Consider the following 27125-nt stretch of genomic DNA (forward strand, 5'->3'; position numbering starts at 1 on the left):
AAAATTTTTACCAGTGTGGAGCTGTGATTTCATTGAATTTTAGGCCCTGAGTGGAATGATTATAGACCCACACAAAAACGTTTACTTTTTTTTTAATTTTCTCGAACATGAAAGCAAGAATTTAGGGTAGTCTTTTCCTTTAAAATGCCTAAATTTTTGAAATGAAATATATCTTCTCAGATGCTCCTAATTTTACCACTAACGGATACATTCCGTACAGGTTTGCGTCAAGGGTACTCAAAATTTGCTATGTGGTTTCCGATAATCGGCATAGCAGATATAATTACTTTTTCATTTTTAAGTGGTATTACGTTGATGTACGTAGAATTTCGCAAGAACTAGTACTCGTGACTCCCTAATTCCTTGGGAAGTATACTTGATTCATCGAATCAAATCTTCCACTCGTTGGACTGGTGAAAAAAGAAAAAAAACTCACAAGGATTGAAATCAGCTGAAAGATCTACGTTATTTAGCATCTTATAAGCATCTCTAAAGATTCATCTCATTTCATCATCTGTTTCTTTTGAAAACACCGTCTATAATTGCCGGGAGAGCTATCATCGCTAAGGCAAGTAGCAACCACAGAAGAAGAAAAAGAAATCAGCTGAGTGATACAGCGTTGGAAGTTCAGCATTAGTTGAGTAGTGTTAATTCGGTGTTAATTCTCATCAGCTAGGTTTTCTTTTATGACGCGTTGTTTTGCAAAGAATTTACCTGGAGAAAAGACTAATCATATATTGTGTAACAGTGTTGTGTATAACATGTAGTTAATATGACCTATTAATATTCAGCAGCAAGTATTAATAATTATCCTCGGTTTGTAAACAAACAAACGCAGTTTGATTATGGCTTGACGTCTCTCTTTTTATGGCAAATGACAATATTTAACTTGTAACTAATAGGAAATCAAGTTGCGAAGTAGAATTGCAAACAAAAATGGGTAACCAGTTAGTTGGAATAGCTCCTTCGCAAATATTCCCGGTTGAACATTATCTTACAGAACACCCAGAGCTACAATTTGATATAAGGTAAGTTATGCTTAAAATTAACCTACTGTGTATTTTGAACATAAATTAATGATGCGTGACTAATCTAAACATTATTTTTTAATGTGGCTAATCTAAACATTATATTTTAATATGACTAATCTAAATATTACTTCTTAGAGGAGGGTTTGTGTTCGTTGGTGCAGATTCACTTTCGGAGGTTTACCGTTATGGATGTCAAAACAACATAGAAGCAAGGGCCTATGTTTAGCAGAAGGGGTCCAGCTCTTTTCTCTAAAAAATGTTACTATTTTGGTAATTTCTGCTCACAATCGGTTAGTTTAGGGCAGAGTTGGTTAGTTTAAGTTAGGTTAGGCTAGTTTACGTTACGTTAGGTTAGTTTAGTTTATGTTATATTAGTGTAGGAGTCCCGCATAATTTTCCAAAAAATGATAGAATTTCGCTTATTTCTACTAATATTACGTTAGTTTAGGTTAGTTCAGGTTAGCTTACGTTAGTTTATGTTAGGTTAGGTTAGATTTGGTTACGTTATGTTACGTCTAAGTGCTTGCATCACTCGTTTCTCCTGTGAATTTTGTGTTTTTACTTGCTTCTGGACCCCTTGTACTAAACATACTCCGAAGCAAGAATTGCATCTAACACCGCAGAGAAAATAATAAGACTTGTTTATTTTCTCTGTGCTAACACCAAAGGTCAGGCTGAAGCAGGTTGGCCGGCGCGAAGGGCGTCAGTAGGAAGCAAACGCTTCAGCGATGGTGGGTATGCGCATAAACGAAGATAAAACATAATATTACATATAGTGTAAAATAATAATAGGAGTATGTTTAGTACAAGGGGTCCAGAAGCACGTAAAATACACAAAATTTACAGGAGAAATAAATGATGCAAGTACTTAGACGTAACATAACGTAACCAAATCTAACCTAACCTAACATAAACTAACCTAATATTAGTAGGAATCATTTTTTGGGGACATTATGCGGGACCCCTACACTAATATAACATAACAGAAACTAAACTAAACTAACCGAATGTGAACAGAAATTTCCAAAATTGTAGTTTTTTTTTTTTTTTTTTTAGAGGAAAGAGCTGGACCCCTTCTACTAAACATAGGCCTAATAATATAATAGGTATTCTGTAAATTTTAAAAATTTGGTCGTATATAAGAAACAGTGAGCTATTTAAATTGCGGGTGGACAATACGAACCATGTAGGTAAATACAACGCAATGTAATCTAACCGAACCTAGCCAAAATTAGACTATAGATGAAAAAGTATGAATTTTTAGGAAGAAATTCTGCCCCCCCCCCCCCCTTCGTATTTTGAATTTTTCCGGAACAACTGCTTACCTTCAACATTTATATTTGCAGGAATCAGTCTCGAATTCTTTCATGGTAGTGCATCATTTGTTAAGCATACTACCTTCACGGACTTCACTCCGTAAGCTTCCTTATTGAATGCATACACAAAACATTTCACTCTGATTGATATATTTGTATGTTGTTAGACATAGCAGGAGTAAGATACTCGCATATTTCGATTATGTTCACAATGTTGTTTAAAGATAATACTAGTTAATTTAGTCTTTGTTCTTCAGAGTAGGTTCAATGCTTTCAGGCTTAAGAACGTTTAAAATTTAGTCATTTATCAGGAAATTGGCATTAGTGCCATATCGCCGGACCAGTTTGAAAACTGAAAAAAAAAAAAAAGCACCAAAACGAAATGCATTCTGTTATATTTTGTTGGATTACATTAAGTTTTGCTAGGGGCATAAAAACTACAGTGCAAAAACCCAAATCAACCTGTGCTAGTGGCCACTAAAAAGCAAGAATGCTATCTAACCGAGTTAAGAGCCTGCCTTACTAAAAATAATACAAAATTTGCCATTTTCTTTTGCTTGATTATTCATCAATGAAAGGAGATAATGAAATGCAAGTCACCACAATCATAGATAATGCTATTCTACAACAGAAAATATGAACCTGAAGAATGTTCAGTGTTGCCATCCATAGAAATTACAGTGTTGCCAGAAAAACAATTTCCCTAAAATCTAAGTTAAGGCAGCGACTAGAGGAACAAACTCAACTGCATTTGATTACGTATCATATTGTTTTGGTTTCCTGTGAACTACTTTTTAAATAATAGTTGTATTTATTTCGTAATAAACAAAATAGTTTTAACATACAGTTATTAAAACTAAATAATAATGTTAATTAAAAAGTAGTTCACAGGAAACCAAAACAACATGATACGTAATCAAATGCAGTTGAGTTTGTTCCTCTAGTCGCTGCCTTAACTTAGATTTTAGGGAAATTGTTTTTCTGGCAACACTGCAATTTCTATGGATGGCAACACTGAACATTCTTCAGGTTCATATTTTCTGTTGTAGAATAGCATTATCTATGATTGTGGTAACTTGCATTTCATTATCTCCTTTCACTGATGAATAATCAAGCAAAAGAAAAATGGTAAATTTCGTATTATTTTTAGTAAGGCAGGCTCTTAAGGCAGGAGCGTAGCAATTGTACCCGAGCGGAACGAGGGAATGCATTCGAAGGGAGCAGGCGCGTCAGCGATTGTGGGTATGCGCGTAAGTGAGGGTAGTGACAACATGTGGGAATTTCAGTAGTACCTGTCATGGTTTCATACTTGCAACGCTTCATTTGTTGGGGGGCACGGTGGCTCAGTAGTAGAGCGTGCTACTCTGGTGCTTGGGTTCGATCCCAGCCTCCGCCAAGTGAACTTTCTGGTGGGCAAACACCGTGCTCGTGGGTTATCTCTGGGTTCTCCGTTTTCCTCCCACTTTCTTCATTCCACCATTTCACTCATCTCTCATCATCACCGTCTCCTTTAGCCTAACCGGCATAAGCGAGGGACGTAAAAGATTTCATTTCATTTGCTTCACTTGTTAACATACAATACAGCTTCTGTACACTGTGCGGAAATACATTCTCGTTCAGTTAGAAGTCACTTACCTTCAAAACTGGGGTTTGTAAACTTTTCCAATTCCAAGAAGAAAATCGTGTATAACAGTTTCCTTTCCTTAAATAAATACTCCGCTAATTAGCCCTCGAAATGCTCTTCCTTCTTCCCCAACGCCATGCCTTTCGCGCAACTATATCGTAAGAAATGTACTTCTCCGCGAAATAGTTCTTCCGCCTCCACATACAGTGCCGCTTGCAACATCAAAAACAACCAACAGGAACATCAACTTTCTTCACTTTTACTGTTTCACGTACCTCACTTTCACTCATTCCTCCTCACAAAATAAATTCTCCAATTGACCCGGTTAATTTCCTAAAAGTGGTGAAGCTAGTAGGGATGAGTTCGTAAGGACGGTGGGTATGCGCCAGAGTTGTTTGATTTTAATCAAGTTTATTTTTCTATAAACTGAAATAAAATGCAGTACTTTTGAGCATTCTGAAACTCTAATCGAATTTAAATCTAAAATTCGTATCTTAAACCGTACTGTGTAACTGTAGAGATGTCAGTTAATAGTATAATCAGAAGGAATGTTCTTAATAGATTACTTTGTTTATGTGTAGTGATGAAAGATAGTTTACGATTCAAGTAAGGTACATAGTGAGCTGATAAGATGACCGTATTTCTGAGAATGGCATGCGATGAATTATAATTACTAATCGTGTTTGTTTGCTTATAAGTAGATAGCTGTCAGACGATACCATATAAGGAATCTAAAATTAACATTTAGCCAACCCCGTCATTTCTGTTCTATTTATTTATTAATTCGTAGCCCATATATATGTTAAAGATTATATCAGGTAGGATGCAAGTTTAAACCAAATATATTTTTTTAAGATTAAAATTTCTGAACCAAGAATTTTGACAAGTAGAATTCTTTTCCAATGACAAGATTTCAGAAGGATTTAGATTTCAATTTCACAATTTTCAGTTCAGAATTGTACATGCCGTGTTTGATAATATATACCACAGACTTTTTTTTTCATATCTGCAAAATTATTAATAACAACAGTGAAAAAATATTTTTAAGAAATGACATTCTTTATTAGGAACTAAAAGCTGTTCTTTTATGGCAGTGTCTGTGTCCTGTAATAAACTTCTTTCTAGTAACTACTAAACCGTGTTACAGTGTTGTATTATGTTGGTCATTCTCAGTGTAGATAACTTGAAATAATTTATTTATGTATACGTTTAACATATAAAACATATATATTTTATGTTGATATACAAGTTTACTTTGAATACATTTACAGTATTTAAGCTGAAGGTACTGATGTGTAACAAAATAAAACTAAATATTTACTTATACAATATATCTGATGATTGTTTCTCGTCTATAAGTAGGCCTAATTGTAAGTGCGTACAAGAAATATGAACACACGACATACGAAACACACGACTGATGAACATTATATAAAAAGATACTGATATTCATTATGATAAAATTATAATAATTAAAATTATTCATTTTATAAACAAAAATTTAAAAAAGGTTATACTCATTGTGCAATGCAATGCAAATTTTTGTGGCCGACCATATTTGAATTATTTACTGATGAAGTTACTTAAAAAGAAAAACTAACTTAGTGGCTTTATCAGTGCCTAAACGATTTCGTATCTTAGATTGTACAAAACCAAAAGAAGAGAAAATTCTTTAACTCCTGCAGCAGAAGCTATAAACAACTGCGTAATAGGCTTCATACTTCCATGTCAAACATGATTCCTTGTGATTTCACCATTCAGTGGCTTTTACATCTTGTAGAACTTAGTCGGTGAATATCACACTACAAAAGGGAGGAGACTTTGCTTGAAATTTAATTACCATGGGCAGTAGAGAAGTACCACTATAAGCTTGTGCAGATTTCAAAGCTATGTAATTTTCTTTGACAGTTAATTTGAACTTACGGTGTCGGGTCGACAAGGTAGGACAAGAAATAGGCAGGCGTTAATGCTTCCTTACATCTGTTTTCATAGTTATTTTCCATTTCCTCGTCTTGGAGTGCGTCTTTTAACTCTTCATGAGGACACTTCCATATTCCTACAGCGTTAGATATTGTTGTTTCAGGGGGCGCGGTGGCTCAGTGGTAGAGCGTTCTCCTCCGGTGCTTGGGGTACCTGCTTCGATCCAAGCTCGCGCCTTGTGGACTTTGTGGTGGACAAAATCCGTGCTTGTGGGTTTTCTCGGGGTTCTCCCACTTTCTTCATTCCACCATTTCATTCATTCCTCATCATCACCGTCTCCTTTAGCCTAACCGGCATAATCCTGAGTCGTAAAACTGAAAGATTTCATTTCATTTTTATTGTTGTTTCATATCTGTGAATTATGTACAATACAACAGAGATCGGTTTGAGAATTTGGACCATGTGTTATACATTTCTGTTAATATTTACATTTTTCACTTTCTGTTTTATCGTTTTGTCTATTTTCGATCGGTATTCTCCATATATATTTAACAAAATTGGCCAATTTTTAATGTCATCTCGTCACCTCCCAGAATCTTCCACTGGTTCTTCTGTTATGTACACTTCTAAATGTTTCTTCTGCCAGATCACAAGGCCCTTGCGTTTCTAAGCCGCATATCTTCCATTTTGCATGAAATTCTTTCTGGCTTGCAGTTGGAATTCGGATGAAAGAAAACCATACGTTGTCTTTCTTTCGTCCAGTCATTGAGACCGAGATCAAGGTGATCATCCATTCTTACAAGTTGAGAGAACAATGAATTGTGAATTAACAAATGTGACCTGAAATAAAATAAAGGCTAGTCCACACTTTTTATTTTTTAAATATGTGTATGTAACTTCTGGCGTAATTTGACAATCCAGCTACGTATCGTTATTATTATTTCATTTCATGTCATTGAAGAAGTATATGCCCGTGGTAGGTTATTGAATATCCAAACATGAAGTTTACCACGGTCCCACTTCTTCGAGAAGTATTACATTGTTTTGCAAAATTTCGAATTATTTTCAAACGAAGACTTTTCTATTCGGTTTAAGAACATATAAAAAATGTACTACGTAACTACGAGACAAAAACGGAACACCTTTTCTGTGGTCACCCTAGTGTAATGTTAGGTGTACAGATCTTGCGCCACGAGTAAACTCTATACGGAGGGGAGGCGGGGTAAAGAGAGGCACGAAGGTGAACTCTACTTTCAGAATCTGGGGCTGGACAATGGTTTATGCCTGTTCTTTCTGCGTGGAAAAGATGCGGTATCAAGGGTTGCCAGCACGGTGAAGTGAATTTACAGTACGTTGCCCTTCTAAAATTTGCCTGGAATTACCAATTGGGATAACATTTCCAGGGTGCTGGGAGGCAAATATATTAGAACGTTGATTGTAACATCTGTATGCCAGTTGTAAGGCATAAGCTTCACTAGCTGGCTAGAAGACCGTGATCCTCTAACGATTGTTGCATCAGAAATACAGTATTTTATTTATTATTATAGTTTTTTTTTTTTGGCTGAGAAGCAATCGAGTTTTTATGTGATTTTGCACCTCATGTAAATTAAATTTTTCAGTTTAACGTCCCACGATTATGCCCGTAAGGGTAAGGGAGACGATGATAAAGCAAGTGAATGATAATGGAAGAATTGGTGGAATGAGAATGTGGGAGAAAGCGAGGGCACACTTACAGACACGATGTTGTCCACCACAAACTTAAATGGCAGGGGATCGAACCAGAGACCCTACGCACCTAGGGATGTGCACGAGACAAGATTTATGACTGTCTCGACTCGAAAATGTGCTGTAAAAGTGATGTCTCGACTCGAAAAATGTATATTTCTCTATTGGAAGAGCCGTGTCTCGACACGAATTTTGTCAGGAAAATCCTGTCTTGACTCGTCTCGTGCGCATCCCTATACGCACCAGAGTTAAGCAGCCTATCACTGAGCCACCGTGCCTCCCATTTGTACCCCATGTGAAATGAAAATTAGGGTTAACTTCGAGGGGGTGGGGAATTGGTTCGTAAATATCCCAGACGGTGGTATTCCCTCTTCCGCAATTTTTTTTAAAAGACCAAAAAATCAACATGTGTAACACTTAAATTTTTTCCTCAAATATAAAAATATCAACCAAAGGAGTTTTTCAAAGAAACTCGAAAAGTAGCATTTTTTCAAGTTTATTTCTTTTCTATGTATCAGTGAAAATCTCGCCAAAATGTATTCAATGGTTCTTTGTTAAGTGTAATATTATTTGTTACAGATATTTTCTTTTTCCTAATCTTAACAATTGCTTATAACGTGGCAACCCTGAATCTCGTTCTGAGTACAACCTGTTCGTCACACGGTGTTTTGTGCCCGAATGAAACGGCCTCCCCGCGCCTGTGAAATCGACAGTGTGGACACATGTGATACAGCTACGTCACAGTTTTTCTCGTGGCGCGAGGACAGTATGTTTATCTTCAAGTAATAAAGAAATATTGCGCAAGTATAATTCACATATAGTGTGACACTATAGAAGATGTGTTAAAACTCCAATATTTTCATCGAGTTATCTCTGCAGAAATTTTTCTTAAAGTTATTGTAGGTCATTGTTTAGAATCGCTGCGGAAAAAGTACAAGATGTTTTCATTAAGTGATTCTATTTTTATGTGAGTGACTAACTTGTTAAAAAAAAGAAAGACACAGAACAAATGAGCTTCCATAGATGCATTTAAACCAGGTAAGTGCCACACTTTATAGTTACTAAAGTGTGCTTTTCGTTACATAGCTCAAAACTCACAATCTAAACTCCCCCCCCCCCAACTGCCGCTTTTGTTTAGGATATCATTTTACACAATATTTCAGTTCCATAGCTCCAGACAGAGCTGAAATATCGTGTAGAATGATACCCTAAACGGGAGCTAAAGTTGACAGTTCACGGTAAGATTTTGAGTTATGAAGTGCTACACTTATTAAATTACACTCAAGAATGCGCCTAAATATTTAATAACATTGGCAAAGTTTTGAGTGGAAACCTCTACCTTCGTCAGCGGATTATTTATTTACTCTTTCTCTCTTACATTACTCTTTCAGTTACATCTTACGGCTACCATTATATAATGAATCATTTTAGGTATGCGTGAACCTACCTTTATCAACCTAAAAAAAATTACATTAAGCATACTGTGGTGGATATAATAACGTTAAATACAGCAACTTTCCTGTTTCAATCACTTACTGGGGCTTCAATTGCATCGCGAAATTCCTTTTAACGGTATAGTTATACATGCCGATAATATGATGGAAAACAAATAGTTAAAAAGAAAAGAAAAACTCAGTAAGTAGCTTATAGTAACTAGAGTAGCTTAAATACGCAACTGATTTATCACTTTCATTGATATTCGAGATAACAGATGCCCTGTTTCCAACTGCTCTTAAATTGTATTGACGATAAACTTTGAATGATCATTTCAGCTTGGGAAGTACAAGATTCTTCAAAGTGGCACGAGCGAAATCGCAGGAAGGCCTTGTTGTAGTAAAAGTATTCGCAATTCATGATCCAACGTTGCCACTATCGACGTACAAGGAAAAGTTAGAAGAGCTGAAGAATAAGTTATCGTCTGCTGTCAACTGTCTACCATTTCAGAAAACTATTGTAAGTAACTTGTTAAATAGTTTATTCATGTGTATAGAATAAGTAGTTATAATTACGGAAATATAGGGCTGAAACAAAATAAAGTAAGTAACGTGTTTGTGTATATTAAATCTATTTATTATTATTATTATTATTATTATGCTTACCTCTGGTGCGAGAAGAATTCCTCGTGGTCATATAGTTAGCGCATAAGACCCATATTTGATTCTCGATGGGAGTTCATACGGTTCGGATTTCACATTAACCATATGATCCACGTCTCATATAGCCTATCGGTGCTGAACCAACCAATCTCGTGCGAGAAATCCCTTGTACGGTTCCTGGCCACGAGAGTTTGTGGTGGACATCATTATCATAGGTTTTCTTGTGCTTCTACCCTTTTCCTCCCACATTATCATTCCGCCAATTGTTTTACAGTCATTCACTTTTATTTACATTGTATTTATGAAAAGCTGTGTCCTTTAGCCTAAGGAATATAAATACAGGATGTAATACTATAAGTTTCATTTCATTCCTCTCATCTGAAATCGAACCTAGGTCCCCGTGCACCGCATGGCCCCCTGTAAAAGAAAAGATAGATCATAAGTTATAAGAATAAACCAAACGTTTACGTATAAAGCAGAAGCTTGATGAGCCTAAGAATAATCTTTCACCTGTTGTCAACTGCTTGCAATTTCAGAAAACTGTTATAAGAGATGAAAATAAAATAAATCAAGAGTTATGAATAAATAACTCTACTAGAGTTATAAATACTATCTCTTGCGAAGGTCTAGTTTTAACTCTAATCACAAATTACACTTTTTTTTTTTTTTTTTTTTTTTTTTTTTGCTTTCTACAACTTCAACAGTAGACCATTTCCTCAAACGTCTGACTCTACAAGTAAGGAACGAAAATTTAAAATGTTTTAGAAGGTAAAATGATTTTAGAAGGTGGTAAGGATTGAGTTACATTTGACGAGTAATTCATCATAAAGCCAATACGTTTTCACACCTCGTTTTTCTTTTGATCTTTAAAAATGACTACCATATAAATATTCAGTTTAGATAATTATCTCAAGAGACAGTATATATTAAATGTTTTACGTACCTTTGACATAAGTTATCTTTCTGACATACTAATATTTTGTCAGAAATTCACTGTGCTCTTAACCAAGCTGTGTCATCAACTAGTAATTTGTCATCAGAATCTAAGATTCATTTAATAAAATTGCCTCGTCTGTACCCTTCAAATAAAATACGTAGTTAAACAAAACAGTGGAGTTTCCGAAGTATAAATAATGGTTGTGTATAGTTAAAAGAAGAAGCAAAAGCAAAATATACCGTATGCACTGAACGCCCTAGTACAACACGAAAAGAAAAAGAAAAGCACCAGTTAAAAAGTGTAAGGAAAACAGCTCAATGTGAATAGGAATTATCGTCCATGAAAGGAAACTCGGGATCAAAAGCATCCTGAAAAATACTTTTCCAATATCTGATACTTGTATCTTCGAGCAGTCAAAAAGCCAGTCTCAATGATGTGGAAATTGTTTCGGACGTCCAACATGAGGTTGATGCGTGTGCGTGCACAGGCCATGATGCTTTCCCACACCCGCTAACTCCATACCCTTCCTCTAATATTCGATATATGGTATCTTGTGTTCGGTCTGTTGAAATTGATTCCACAAGCATACAACAGCTTTAAAAGATGTTTATGGCCCTAGATATTTGTGCCTGTCTTGATCTGAGCTGTATTTGAACAAGGACAACGTCAAATGAACTGCACTAGCACGGAACAATACAGCCACCTGTCACAAGTATCCTTCCGCTTGAATTTCTTTATTTATACATATTTCTGGACATTACTGGCATTTTAAGGCCTTAAGCCCGTTGCGTATGGTGAGTGACATCTTCGGTGAGCACACCATCCGGGGAAATGAGGAAACGGCCTGGGACCTGTATCTTGGGTACTGTCCTCATTAACGCTATTTGCTTGGCGTGAATGAGGAATACCCAGGAAAACCTTACTCTGGATGGCTTGCCTGAAAAAGCTGTTACACCTTTCCGACCGAGGGTCCCCACCAGGAATCGAACCTTCTCGCTTGAAGTGCTGCACTGCTTTCCATGCAAACGAAGATGCACATTGGCTGCAGCACGTTATCATCATAGATCTTTCTACTGCATTGACGTTCATGCGTGGTTTCCAGTTCCAGCGTTGTGCATGTTACAAAATATGCATAGAAACCTTTGTTCTTGTAATTTTGTACACATTGGTTGGTTGTATTTGAGTTTAACGTCCGTTTCAGTACGAGACTAATTGAGACGTGAATCTACTGTGTGAAATCCCAACCATCTTTCAGATTTCAAAGCAGTTTCACCTGGGGATCTTCCGTGCACTAATCGCGCGCACGCTGGCCGCTAGATTAGCAGGGAAGGCTTTTTGTACATTTGTGTAGGTATAAAATTATAAGTCAGGGAAGGGAATAAACGTAGAAAATAAGTAAGGACATTTAATACCGTATAAGCAATATACTTCTTTACTTATTTATTTATTTTGTCTAGTAGTAAATAAAATTTAATTTTGAAAAGGTCTCAGGGAAATCAGGGATTTGGATTGTGTAGAGTGTAGGATGTGTTTTTGATTAAGTACTGTGTGGCCGAGAATAGTAGTAAATTAAATATTAATTCCTGTAATACGTTACACGCATATTTTAGATTTCATTTCTAAATGGGAACATAATATTGGGCCCGCTCACCGCATGTAGTTCGTTTCATATATATATTATATATATTACGTGGAATCATAAAGTCTTTAGTGTAACATATTAACGTTCTACAGGTACGCCCTGTATGCCAAAGGTGGTACATAATGCAAGTTGATGAAGATAATTGTTGGAGCAAGGGAAAATACCCCACGAAAATTCACAAAAATTATGTTGTTCACGATATGCTCAATTGGTGTGCAATTAAACTTGGGACTGGGCACTTTGCCGACGAGCCATTTTTTTACGGTATAGGAGATTTTTTTTCTTTATTTATTGAAGAAAAATTGTAAGAATGTAATACTTCGACTTAAAAGTCAATGACATGAACGAAGTATCTTGTCCCTCGCTGTACCGTAACAAGTTTCAGATGGCTACTAATCATCCTCAGTTGTATTGTGCGTAGAGAACATTTTTAATTTCATAATTAATTTTGATTACCTCTCTTCTATAGTTTCGATTCACTGAAGGTTTTCAAAGTTCACGATTTTCTTTTCTCCAGTCAGGCATAAAAGTGAGCGCAGACGATTTCTTACTAAGGAAACTTCAGCTAGGTAAATAAATACATCTAATAATCTCAGCGAATAATGTTTTAAGAAAAAACTCTTCCTTTTGCGTCTTCATGTCTGTTTCCCGCCGAGAGAGCCATTTTTCTCAAAGATACAACAGGAAATGCTTCTTTTGCAAAAATTATCTGCTGAAATTATTACGTACGTTCAGTTACCCATCCTAAAAGCACACGTGAATAATGAAATTGAAACTAATAGCAGAGAGGTAAGCAAAAAGTTTTTTTTAGAAATAGTTGTAGTGATTTTTCAATGCTACAAAAGCTTTAGTATATGCCTTTATGTACGTATTTTTATCCATTGGAATTCACTCCATTGGAAAACTTTCAGCAATGATTGAGATGGAATGATAGAACCAAGTATCAAGAACATTAATATTACTTGGGAATTATATACATGAATTTCAATCAAATATATCCGTCATTTTGTAAACATCATTTTATATAATCACCATACCCTATGTACAGTTTACGATGGCCAGTAATAATACAGATCCAAAATCCGCCGGGCTCTTTTGCGTAAATATCCAAAATAAACTTGAATATTTTCCAACACTATTAATCGAAATTAACAAGTTGTATGATAACACTAATTTAAAGAGTGATAGAATGTACGGCTGTTAAGAGAGCGAACTATATAGTGGAGTGACCAACGCATTGGCACAATAAGCCGGAGACCCAGGATCGATTCCTGGTCCAGTCGTGCATTCTTTACTCTTCGTTTATGATACTATGTATGTTCTTGAATGGCAAATTAATAATTTTAAATTTAACATTTACGATCTATCTTTCATACCTATCTTCATGTGTATGATAGGTGAATACTATTTACTCATCTGCGAAGATAAATCTAATAAAATTTGAATCAATTTATCTAACTTTGTGTCTCAGGTCGTATGCTAAGTAATTTGTGTTCAGTAACTTAGTCGGAGAATATTTTCGATTTTATTCGTTGCATACATTTGGATCAATTCATCTGAAGTGGTCCAAAGATGATGAAAATGGTTGCTCGACCATCTCTGAAAATTATAAAAATTTGAGTGTGACGAACCTTGTGTATGAGAAGGTCAATAACATCATTTACGTTGTCGTATGTACAAGTGTTCCTGAATGGCGGCCATTTTTGTTGTTGGTGGAGTGCCAATTTTTGCATTTGCAAGCGTTTATGAAAACTACAGTTGCGCAGGACGTACGAATTAGATGAACAACAAACAAAAACAAATATTTACAGGAGAGACTGAGGTGTATGGAAAAATATAAACTTTTGTTTCTAATTAAATATGCAGGGTTGCAAACCAATACATAAAATCACCAGGAAAAGTACAGAAAATTACACTTTTAAAGGGGTTGTATTTTGGAATGGCATAAAGTGAGGGGTTCATAAGTTTTGTGCTGATACTGCATGTAAAGAGTCTACAGAAATATCCACAGTTATGATACTACTGACACTGTAGATTTACGGAGGTTCGAAAGTTGAAGTTTGTGATTTTGATGCAATTTTTGCTGCTATACAGGATAGATAGATGTAACGCAACCTTGTGAACACATTAACTTCCGTAACTGGAATTGGATTTCAATGATAGTTTGCTAATACATTAAGTACCTTAATACCGCGGTCCAGTTCGACGATGGCGTCGTGGGTGCAAGGTCTAACCCCCTCACCATATAGACGTGGCAATGATCATGGAGTTCGAAAGATGGAACAAACGCCACTCGCAGGCTTTTGCACAACTGAATACAAACAAAATCGGTCCTAATTGCTGCACCATGCGTAGTTTTTGAGATCTAGCATGAAACATCCAAACATTTAAATTTTTCTGGGCTAGGACCATCGTCACGCACGTGCTTTTTTCGCGTTTTTACCATGTTCTCACTTTTTCTCCATGTAATATGTCATATTTTTTTTTTTTTTTTTTTTTTTTTTTTTTTTTTTTTACACACAATAGTTTATTCACATACAGAATTACTTTATGGCCTAAGCAGCAATTTTTTAGCACTTTGCCCTCCTGAGATATTACGCCTCAAAAATGGCATCAAACTTCAACTTTCGGATCCCCATAAATCTATGGTATGGAGGGTACGGATACGGTACGGACCCAGTAGTATCATAACTGAGGATATTTCCGCAGACTCTTTACATGCAATAGCATTCAACACAAAATTTATGAACCCCCCATTTTATGCCATTCCAAAATACAACCCCTTTATTAGCGTGATTTTCTGTACTTTTTTTGCTGCATATTTATTTAGAAGCAAAAGTTTATATTTTCCGTGTACCTCAGTCTCTCGTGTAAATATTTGCTTTTGTTTGGTGTTCATCTGAGTCGTACGTCCTGAGAAACTGAAGTTTTCGTATAATTTTCGGAGATGGTCGAGCAACCTGCTTTGAACCACTTCGTATGGATTCACCCATTTATGGTGTAAATATTGTTAAGAATGTATATATACATATTTATATTTAAATGAAGACTCTTAATGTAAGAAAGTAGAACAAAAAGACAAATTTCTTTAGATCTAATAGTTTAAAAATGCTTTGCAGCTTACCGACAAGGCAGGACTTATTATGAGAGAGTATGTAAAATACAGCTTGTATGATCGAATCAGCACTAGACCCTTTTTGAGCATGATAGAGAAGAAATGGATTGCATTTCAAGTACTGTATGCACTACATCAATGTCATAAATTTGGTGTAAGTATATGGTTTATTACCCATTTTTGCATTCACTTGTGTTTTGTTTTGTTCACTGCTTATAATTCAAGGTCTGAACAATTGATGAGACTTAAATATGGCACAATAATAATGGGCATTGATGAAGATAAGGCTTGTAAATTGATGTCCGAAAGGAATAGTAGCTAAAATCTTCTTTATTTGCTTAACACTGAAATTTGCATTCTAATATATATAATTACCGTTAGATGCTCTTGAATACATAATGAAAAACTCAGAATATGAACAGTCTGCTTTTATCTTCTTTCATGTTGCCTGTACTTTTCTCAGTCTAATATCTAAAGTTGTTTCTGCTGTATTCTGGTTTTGTCTTGTAGTGTTTCTGTTTAGCCGTTTCTCATTTCTTTATACGCTGATTGATTACCTTGCTCTGTGTAGACATTATTTCTTTGTATGTTCGTTAATAGACAGTTTTTTTTCTTTCTTTCTTTCCAGATTTGTAATGAATTCCGATTACACTTTAATCTTTTCCTCTTTACTATTCCTTAGATTCGTTTTTGTGCAGTTTGTACGTGTCTTCAATATTCGTAAGTGTATTTCTAAGCGATTTTATCCTTGTTTTGTTCTTTTCTTTTCCCATGTGTCGTTCCATATATTTTCCCCGCCACTTTTAGTATTGCTTCCTAAAGTGTGTTCCGCTCCTTCTCAGTTGGTCATACTTTGGCATTGAGAAGTCTTTTCTCAAAAACTGATTTCTGCTGCTTGAAATTGGAGCTTCCATGCTTATAGTTTTTTTTTTCTTTCTTGTATGGTAAGATTTTTTTTTTTTTTGTTCTTTCTTTTATCTTTTAGGTCTCTGACTAATAAGACTTGATCATCTTCCATTCCCCTGTAGGAATTTCTTGAATACTTTTCCCATATTAAATTGATAATTATGTAATCTGTAATCGAATTTATCTTTCCATCCCAGCTGTATCTCGCTATGTGTCTTACTCTTGTCGGAAGCTTTATTTGCCGATTATTAGTCTACTTTTTTAGAAATCTGATAACCTAATATTTCCTTCATTTTGTTCTTAAATATCGAATACTTCTACATGTCTTTTTCTATACGTTTCACCTGTGCATTGATGCCTTCAAATATTATTCCAAGGTTTTCGATGTAGTTCTTTAGCTTTTTGACTGCTATTTTTTTTTTCTTAGCTTTTGTAATCGTCATGTTTCTATTTGAAATATGTTTGGTCGCTTGATACATTCGTCTAAGATTTTACCGATCCTAATTTCTACTCAGCTTGTACAAATATCATTGTTTCTGCTTCAATGTAACTTTCTTCCTCCTTTTAAATCCTTTATTTTTACAGTTTTACTTTCCTTGAATAGATAAGAAGTTCCGTGAACCAGGTAGCAGATTCATTTTCATGTCAAAGGGCGAATCTTCATGTATCTTTGGAAGTAATTTGGTGAGTTTCCTGCCGGCTTGCTATGCCAGACAAAAGGAATCCCTTGCAGTATTATTCTTCCTTCTTATAGTTGTCCACTTGTTAGGATTTGCAGACTTCTGCTCCGTAGTTGTTGTGGTAAAACGAGGAGGTAGGAGTGGATTTTAACAGAGGGTACTGATTGATATATTTCTTCAGTTATGTGATTAACAATGTACAGTGTTTAAGCTAAGATAAACAATCAGAACATTAGTATTTCTTCGAACCTACGTTTTTCTTTCTTTTTGTTAGATGTGCTATTATCTGTGGGGATTTGCAGACGAAAGTGCTCACAGTTGTTTCGTATTCATGTCATCACTTTGATAGAAAAATCATTTTGCTGTTTCTTATTGTCATGTGTTCGCAGTGGAATTCTTTTTTTTTTTTTTTTTTTTTTTTTTGGTCTTTGTATATTTCTGTTCTGCTATATAAAATTTTCAAAGAATTTCTGCTGTTTTGGTGAAAATATTTTATTTGTAGGTATGCCATGGAGACATAAAATTGGAAAATATCATGATAACAAGTTGGAATTGGGTTCTCTTGACGGATTTTGCATCATTCAAACCTACCTATTTACCTGAAGATAATCCAGCTGATTTTTCCTACTTCTTTGATACGTCTCGAAGACGAACATGCTACATTGCTCCCGAAAGGTAATAGTCATAGATTATATTTCTAAAATATTGAGATAACAATTTGAATATTTATTTATTTGGAAATAACTATAGGGGATGCTTTTCTGTGTTACGAAATATGAATATGTTTATGCCTTCGAATATTAACAAGACTTAACATTTAGTTTCCGAGTATAGCGTTACTGTATTAAAGTGACGAAAGTTGGTGAATTTATTAGGTTCTTTAAAAAAATCTGTCACATTTTGACTGCGCAAAGAAAAGGCTATAATATGAAGTAAGACATATTCACGGTTTACACTGAACTTAATAGTTAAAGAAATTAAAATGAGACAGAGAAATGGTTTAAAGTATGTCGAAAGTCACAGAAGGGACAGATTTTTTTTTTTTAACCTGCCTACAGAAAATATGAAAGATATCTCAAAGAATCTAGACAGATTCAGAAAGAAGATAAAATGTGAAAATTGTATTTAGAAATAAATAAACTTGAGAAGAACCGAAAGGTGTTCAAACTTCAAGCTTTGAACGAACAACAACAAATCAGGACAAAAAGTCAAAATTCAAAGGTTCGATTCGTTGGTTTCAGATAATCAAAGAGATGGGCCAAATTTTGATACATGTCTACTTCTTTATGAGTGTATTCACAATGCCAAGATATTAAAGATATCGTTAGTGTATAATTATTATATTGGTACTAGTATTTTATTGTATTTCAAGTACAGCGAGTTTGATTCATAATAAGTGTTTACAGTAAGAAAGTAAGCTTATACTGTAATTAAAAAATAAAAAGTGTAGCTTCGGGGATGGTGAAGGCTGATTATTATGATTATTATTTTTAAATTGAACCATAAATTATAACGTTTGTGATGTCATTGGTCAGGAAAAATTTACTTACTCAGTAATGAAAATTCAGGAAAATCAGTATCAGAATTTCAGTGTGAACCTTATACATAGAAAATGAGAAATAGTCCTCATTGACAGCAATAACCTGTCTAGCCCATGGGTAAACTATGGATCCCGCTGTGGTAAAACTCAACCAAACGTAAACCAAGGAAGTTGTTTAGTGCGTTACCTCATCGAGTGTACGGAACCGTCGTCCCTACAATTGGTTGTTTAATGAATGGAATAAAATATATAATCCGATTGTGTAGTGTCCGAGGAATATGGTGAATGCATTAACATTTTCAAAAGTTTTATAATGGTGTCATGGGTGACCCAAACAACGTACGACTTCGTGTCGACCTGAAACAAAATATCTTTGCGATTCACAAGCACTACGATCAACGGTTTTCAGATTTTCGTGCATAAGTTTTAACTGCTGCTAGTACACAGTTGAATTGATAATATAATCCACGTGGCAGCAGTAAGTGTTGCACGATATCTTATGTTGTTCACTAAATAGAGCATAACCTACTATTGATGCATTGCAGGTTTTGTTGAAGAGTTTGGCTTATCAGAATTCCCTTATATATTTACCCTGTCAGTGTATGTATGTTCATGCAGGAGACACACAACAGATAAGAACGACAGATGGCAGTAGTACTCATGTAACTGCTGTCAAACAATTACAGGTTTACACAACCATTTTCGTGCCCGATTACAGAAAACGTAGTACGCTATTTATAACTTGGTATAAATTCCAAATATTCTTCGTAAAGTTTTGCTCACAGCAAAGAATAAAAACCAACGTAAATTCTCCTCACCAGTTTCTAGTTATTTCCGATATGCTCGGAAGGCGATGGCATTTATGTTAAAAGAATACACCAGTAACACTTGAAAGTGGTAGTCATTTTTTGTTGTTGTAACTCCTCATTTTTTGCTGTGTAATATAAAATTTTCACATGTCTTCAGTGCGTTTTGACTTTTCTCAAAACATATTTCGTTCATCGAACACAAATCGTAATATTTGTAGTCATGTATGGATCGAAAGAGAATACACAAGTCAATGCAATTTTTGTATTATCGTGTGATATAAATGTCAATTCGTGTATATACGTAATGGAACAGAGGAATAACAAATAAATTTGGCCATACGCTGAGTATACGTTGCATTAATCTCGGAAAAGCTTAGGTGATACAAAAGCGTCTTAACAGAACAGAATAAAAATATATAATTATGTTACCATATTTTAAAAAGGAATGTTTTACTTTTGCAGCGGAATAACTGTTGTGAACTAATTTTGATTTCCCAATACTTAATTGAGTATTTATAATGAAGTAAAACTTGTTATAACAAGAATACGCTTTTCCATAGAATAATTGTAAATACTCTTTGGACTTTTGATTCTTTTCTTATGGGTGTGTGTGTGTGTGAAATGGGGGAAAATAGTACTATTAGAATGGTGTGCGCCTGCGTAGAAGATTCTTAGGTATACTCTGCTTTTATTTAAATAATGAAGTTAATTTAGAACGTGTTATTATCAGTAAGTCCCCCCCCCACCGAAAGTTAGCAAAGGCCCCCCGAAACAAAATCGTAAATACACCACTGTCAGTTTCTGTTGTGAAAACATTAGATAACATGAAAGAAAGAAAATGCGAATGAACCAGTGGATGAGTACAATAGTCTTGTTTCATTGTTCAAAACAATTACAAAACGTCTCATACGTTGCAGATCTGAATATTGGGTTTTCTGGTTAAGCTCTGTGGCTCCACTAAACAACTGAGGTGTGTTCCTATGTGAGTTTGAAATCGGTACAATATAAATTCAGAGAATTAAAATCATTCAAGAATCTGATAAATTATAGTCCTGTGGATTCTCCTTTAATAAAATATTTCATAGATACTGACTGGCACAAAATAAGATACATGGCTGTTTTTTAATTTATTTATTTATTATTTAATGTCTGAATTGGTGTGATCCCAGATTTTCTGAAGCTAGAATCAATTATAACTCCGTTCTTAATTTTAATACAATGAACAAATTTCAAAGGCATTTTGATTTTACGATAAACGGTTTCAACTTTGTTATATAATTCATAGTGTCCCTAGCTTCATAAGATTCGTACCATATATTTCTACAGTAATTTGTTGTATGTCGATCAAAATAATTTTTGATGTCTGGAAACTCCATCAAACTACTCTTATTTTATGAAAGAATGTGATTAAAAAGCAAGTGTCCAAAACAAATAGCAATATTATTTTAGAGATACTGTATGTGCAAAGAGTGAAAAGAATGATCAACTGGACGGCGAAGCGAATCCAGGTCTCCAGTTTAACGCACCAATGCGTTTACTACTACCCCAACGTAGCGCTCGAAGAACATCTATAAAGAAGCGCGGTGGCTCAGTGGTATAGCGCTCACTTCTGGTATGTGGGATCTTTGGTTCGATCCCAGCTCGCACCAAGTGGGCGTTGTGGCGGACAAACAGAGTGCGTAGTTTTCTTAAAGGTGTCCAGTTTCCTCCCTCTTTCTTTGTTCCACCGTTTTATTCATGATCATTGTTTTCGTTTTCCGTAGCCTCGGAGCATTATAAAGAGACGTTAATTTATATATATATATATATATATATATATATATATATATATAAGGAAGAAAGGAAATTAAAAATAGCTATACTTCTTACACTTCTGAGGTTGGTACACAGGCACTGCGACCATATAGACTGTACCACAACTTCTGTTGTGCTTGGACAACTCAGTTTCAATACCACGTAATACCTCTGACAACGAATTATATATTTTGTATGATAAATGGAGGAAATGGAGGAATTTTATTTCTCTATAGATGCTGATTCAGTGATATACAAAGAACGATAAAGTTCATGACTCATCCGAGAATCATTGAATTTGCCCCTATAGAGCAATTATGTAAGATAAATTCGGTTATTTTCTCAATTTATTATACATAATATATTATTTTGGTAGCTTTCAACCTTATTAAGAGCCTATTTTATAACATTTTTTTCAAATCAATATAATCAATTTCCCGATGTATTTTTATTGCTTTGTTAATTTTTTCTTTCGTTCTGTCTTCAGATTCATCAAAACCTTAGTATCTGAAGTTAGCAGCCAACTGCTTCTTCCCATAGAAGATCTAAAGAAAGGAGATCTGACTCCTGCAATGGACATATTTTCTGCAGGGTAAGTACAGCTCTTCCATTTTGATATGGCTAGTAATAAAACGAATGTAATTAAAATGCATCATGATATTATCAATGGAAAAGTTTTTACGTTCTTCTCTATATAACTGGTTGCAAGGTAATACTTTTGATATATTATAATTTAATGTATGCTCGATGCGATTTGTTTATGCTCAATGTTTTGTAACGTATATACCTTGATCACAAATTTTAGTCACGCAATGGATGATGATACTATGACAATGAAAAATATCAGACTAACTAGTAGAAAAACGGACTACACGAAGATGCATTATGCTTTAGTTAATCAAATACAGTTTCAGTGAATACCTGTATTTTCTTAAATCGACAAAAAATTCTTTTCAATTGCTTTTCACATCTGTCATCTCACATCAACTGACAATGGTGAAAGTATTTACTGAAGCTCTGTTGGGTTAGGTAAAGGATGACACATTTATGGATAATTCACGTTTTGTTACTTCAGTAGTATGCGTCAGACACATACTTTAACTTACATTCCAAGAGTTGTTTCTTCACACTATTACATTTCGCAGGGTTCTGTGTGAGCAGTATGTGGTGTTGCCACTTAAAGTCAGCAATATGATTCCTACTTTTTAAATATGTACTATCGTGTATGATACTATAGAAATTTATTGTTAAAAAGGCATTGAATGAAATTAGAATTAGAGAAGAAACATAGAAGTACAATTTCAGATTACAATTTTAAACATTAGCGCCTTGAAAAATAATAATTAAATTTACGAACTGGCATAAAATGCAAACTTAGACTTCTCAATGCAGTTACTTGCTATTACAAAGATAATTCATTGTTTTTTTTTTTTTTTTTTTTTTTTTCCTTTCCTTTCCTTAAAAGACTATCTTGGAACACGTAATGCTTGCGAACTCAGTTGCTGGAAAAAACCTTCTTGGAGTATGCAGGTAATGATTATATGGCAAAAGGAAGTTTAGCGGAGCAGAAGCAAAAGCGTGCTATTAGGTCACATTGTTAGAGTGAGTCCAATATTCGGCTACTGTTCTAGTGGTAATCAGAAAGAAGAATGGCTCATTCAGGCTTTGCATGGACTTGAAGAGCAGAGTTAACCTGGTGACTTAAAAGGCTAGTCATCCTTTGTCAAAAATTGAAGATTCGTTAAACAGACTCTGTAGTGGCAATTTCTACGTCACGTTAGATCTCAACCAAGCGTACATATAGCTTTAAAGTTGTTTAGGAGTCTACAGGGTTCTTAGTATTAATCATTATTTGGAAGCGGTTACTTTTGGCGCTTCACTGTTTAGCGAGAATCTTCCAAAAATTATGGTCATCATTACTAAAGTGTTAGAAAGAATCTTTGCCATCTGGATGATGTATTAATATGGAGTACAAGTATGAAAGAATGTTATGACACAACGAGACACCTAATGAAAATATTTCAGCGTAAAAAGTGTACTAGTTAATAAAGAAAAGAGTATTTTCTTGTAACAGGAAGTACATTGTATGGGATACCAAATAAATAAGTAAATAAATAAATAAATAAATAAAGATTTAATACTGGTGGTGGAAAATAAAATACAATCAGTTCTATAAGCGAAATAGACACACAAAGTTTACACACTTTTACGTCAATCCAATGCATTCAGGACTGTTATTACCTACTTTCCTCAGATTTTTTTCTTATACCATCTTGCAAAGACCTTTTTTTCTCACTCCCTTTCCAACTAACCTATCTATATCTCAAATGTGCCATGCGACCCACGTAACCCACCCAATATAAACGTCCCGATGTGATTACTCTAATTGAGGTTGTGGTGGCTTAATGGCAGAGCATTCATCTCTGGTACATGGTGTCCCTGGTTCGATCCCAGCTCGCGCCAAGTGAACTTCGTAGTGCACCAACACCGTGTGCGTGGGTTTTCTTGGGGTTCTCCCGTTTCTTCCCACTTTATCATTCCACCATTTCATTCATTTCTCATCGTCACCGTGCACTTTAACCTAGCCGGCTTAAGCGTGAGACGTAAAACTGAAAGATTCTATTTCATTTTTGATTACTCAAATTTTTATACTAGAATATTGTTTGCGAAAGTTTCATTATATTGTATTAATCTAGCATTATTTCTTCATTTTAATTTCATTGACAGCAAATATGTACGTGGAATATAGTTTATAAATATTAAATTAAATTTTAGAATTAGAAGGGACTAATGAAGAATTTTGCGAAGTGATTGCAAAATGGGAGTAAAGGAGAAACCGAGAAAACTGTCATCATACGTCAGAGAGCCTGTTTTACTGTAATAAAACGAACAACTACACACATCAAAGAAGAGGTAAAGCCATCGTGCGCCAGTTAAATAACTAGAGAAGATACTACTCTGTACATCATCAGGAATAGACTGATTCATCTATACGTGTAATATTATTAATTTTTAGATATAGCTATGGTAGATTACTGATCTTTAGTGAAAAGGACCCCTGGTTCTATCCCTGAGTTTGTAGTGGACAATATTGTATCTGTGGGATTTTCTCGGAATTCTTCCGTTTCCTTCTACATTTTTGTACCTCCTATTCTTTCATAATATTCACTTCCATTAATCATCTGTGTCCTATAACCTACAAGGGCATAATCGTGGGACGTAAATTTTATTTAATTTGCTCGATTGTAATGCTCATTCGATTTCAGGGTGAGTCGTTTGTGAACCAGATGTAACTGATGCTGATAAATTAAAAATATTTTATTTATTTATTTATGTTATGTGTTTCAGATGCGCTTTGACAGAGCTTTTCAATGAAGGACATCCACCATTTGATTTTGCTCAGCTACTTGCGTATAGGAATGGAGAATATAATGCATGGAAACACTTAGAAAAGCTAGAAGATCCAGGCATACGAGTAAGTAAGACTAAATACGTATTAAATCCTACCGAGAAATCCGTTTTGGATTTCAAAATTTCTCTGAATTTTCGAGCTTCCATGTAATTCTTGTCTTCTACATTTTTCCGTAGGTATTGAACTTCTGTACAGTAACAATAAATATGTACTAGAGTATGCTTTTAAAAATAAGAAAAATGCATGTGAAATAATAATTAGATACTTAGTTAGACGTAGTTATTTTATTTAAGAAAGTAATTTCATGTATGAGTTGTTTTTATTTCTTTCAAAATTCAATATATTGTGAAAAGGAAAAAGCAAATGTAATAGTAATTTAAACTTCATTAACATATCGATGCATAATTGAACCACAGTCATAATTTGACTGATAGGTCTGTTCTTTGTATTCTTTCTGTCAATAAATATTTGGTTGTAGCAATAAAATCCAAAAGCAGGAACAGGTAATGGATTAATCATCAGGTAAATACTGTAGAAAACACAACGTACATTGAACCTTTCGCAAGATACTTCATCAGATAGAAAAAACACATAATTATGGAGAACAGGAAAGAAAAATGAAAGAACAAAGAAAGTAGCTGTGAAATGTCCTAGTAAATGCTATATTGGAATACAGGACACATGGTAGTAGGTTGAAAGTAAATAAAGTTTAATGCAGGACGATAAAACAAAGGGATGGTCGCTTCTAATACAGTACAGGAAACTAAGAAATAATAAACTCTGCTAAAGACAGTAAAGAGGATCACGCAAAACTTACGTTAATAAATGAATGGGATATGGATAGCCGGTAGCATCATTTCAAATTTTCCTTTGGGGGGGGGGGGGGCAAGGTTGTCTACAGACATCAGAATTTCATGTAATTATTAATACATTGGTATACTAATTATTATGTTTCTCAAACTCAGGGAGAAGAGGGGTAAATGCGTTCCCAAATGACGCCCCTGTGGATAGTCACCGTTACCAATGAAAAATGTTTAACGAATTGAGCCCATTAACGAACTTGGCCGAAATAATCGTTCTAGCTGCCTATTGCAAAAACAAAATTCATAATTTCGCTTTCCTTCAAGAATTATTCTGTGGAGTAACATATGTACTAACATTACAATTGTACAATTCACACTCGCGTGATCCTAATAGACGAAGAGAAAATTTTGTATAATATAGGGGGGGGGGGGGGGGGGGGGGGGGGGGTGGGGGTGTTAAAAAATTACAATATGAAAATATATAAATTAGTGAAGAAGTTAACAAACGTGGAACTGTATTCCAACATGACACCCACCTGGACAGTTTACAGGTACTTTTCCATCATTTAAATTTTCTTTCCTTTTCTGTAATGTCCCCTTTTTTGGGGGTTGGGGAGGAGGAGCGGCCAGCATGATCAAGGACAAGATGGAAGATTCAAAAGGGTTTGATATGTAGGATAAGGCGTGTATTTTTATATTTAAAATCTTCACGCAACCATATACCTATCTAGACAAAGACGTAGAATATTAGATTTTTATATTTATTATATAGTCGTGGACACTTCTGAGTGAAAATTTAGAAGTAGACACTAGGTATCGTACTGGAACAGGGTGTCTATCGGTCACGAAAGTTACGAATGTTACGAAAAAGTCATGAAATTTAGCTTTTGGGTCACGATTTTTTTAAACTGTACAAATGTAAGTACAGATTGGAAAATTGTGTTCTATAAAACGTCAAAATCCACCACCAAAAATGTCTATAGTCGGCTTTACACGCTACCAAATCGCAAGCAAAGTACATTTCTATCGCATGGATGAAAATTCGGCCTAATTCGTACCCAAATTCGCTCTTGAAAATGTTAGGAAATATTGTGATTTGGTAAAGCAAAAATTTTATGATTTGGTAAAGGAAAGGTCACGAAAAAGTCACGAAATTTTATTTTGGTATTTTAGTAGACATCCTGTGGAAGCTGTCGAGCATATCAAATAAGTGATAATTACAATGGTTCGACTACGATTTTATTGGTTGAAATTTAAGCGTTCTTCTTCAGTACCGAAGATATGTAAACCTACAGTTTAAGGTAGAATCTGAACCACTATAATTGGTTCAAATTCCAATGCCCTCTTACCGGGAATCGAACGTGGGACTCCGTGCACTAAATCGACCATTGTTTTGAGTGTTTCAATATGCGTGTTATGTTATATATAATGGGTAAATGGAATTTCGGAGCGGGAGCAGAAAATGACTCACCAGAAAATAGAGAAAAAATAAATAGTACACTAAAAAAAGTTCACTTTGAAATATGTCGTTAAAACGCTTCATCAGATGTATCTAGAGAAGAGGAAAGAAAATAAAAAAGTAGAGGATGTCTGAGAAGCTTCCAGGTGCATTTGAAAGTTTCTAGTAGTACTTACCGCGACGCTTTTCTTTCTTTATAGATTCACTTTTTCCCATTGTACATCCGTTACGTAAATATGTTGAATGTTTGCAGGATTTGCTGCGTAATATGATGGAGAAAGAAGCTTCTCTTCGTTTGTCAGCGGAAGTTTATTTG

At 34.9% G+C, this 27125-nt stretch overlaps 1 protein-coding gene across 1 annotated transcript; it reads left to right on the forward strand.

The window, feature by feature from the left end:
• Nucleotides 1-599: 599 nt before the first annotated feature.
• Nucleotides 600-27125, forward strand: Vps15 (vacuolar protein sorting 15; the record flags this gene model as incomplete). The annotated part of the gene is given in 7 exon segments (XM_081748176.1): nucleotides 600-1028; nucleotides 9389-9569; nucleotides 15411-15560; nucleotides 17495-17667; nucleotides 21623-21727; nucleotides 24484-24610; nucleotides 27063-27125. Coding segments are annotated over 7 exon segments (891 nt in total), but the record flags the coding sequence as incomplete, so codon positions are not given.

This window comes from Thermobia domestica, unplaced genomic scaffold, assembly GCF_964235325.1.
Source record: "Thermobia domestica unplaced genomic scaffold, izTheDome1.hap1.1 HAP1_SCAFFOLD_1621, whole genome shotgun sequence".
In the NCBI taxonomy this organism is placed as follows: Eukaryota; Metazoa; Arthropoda; class Insecta; order Zygentoma; family Lepismatidae; genus Thermobia; species Thermobia domestica.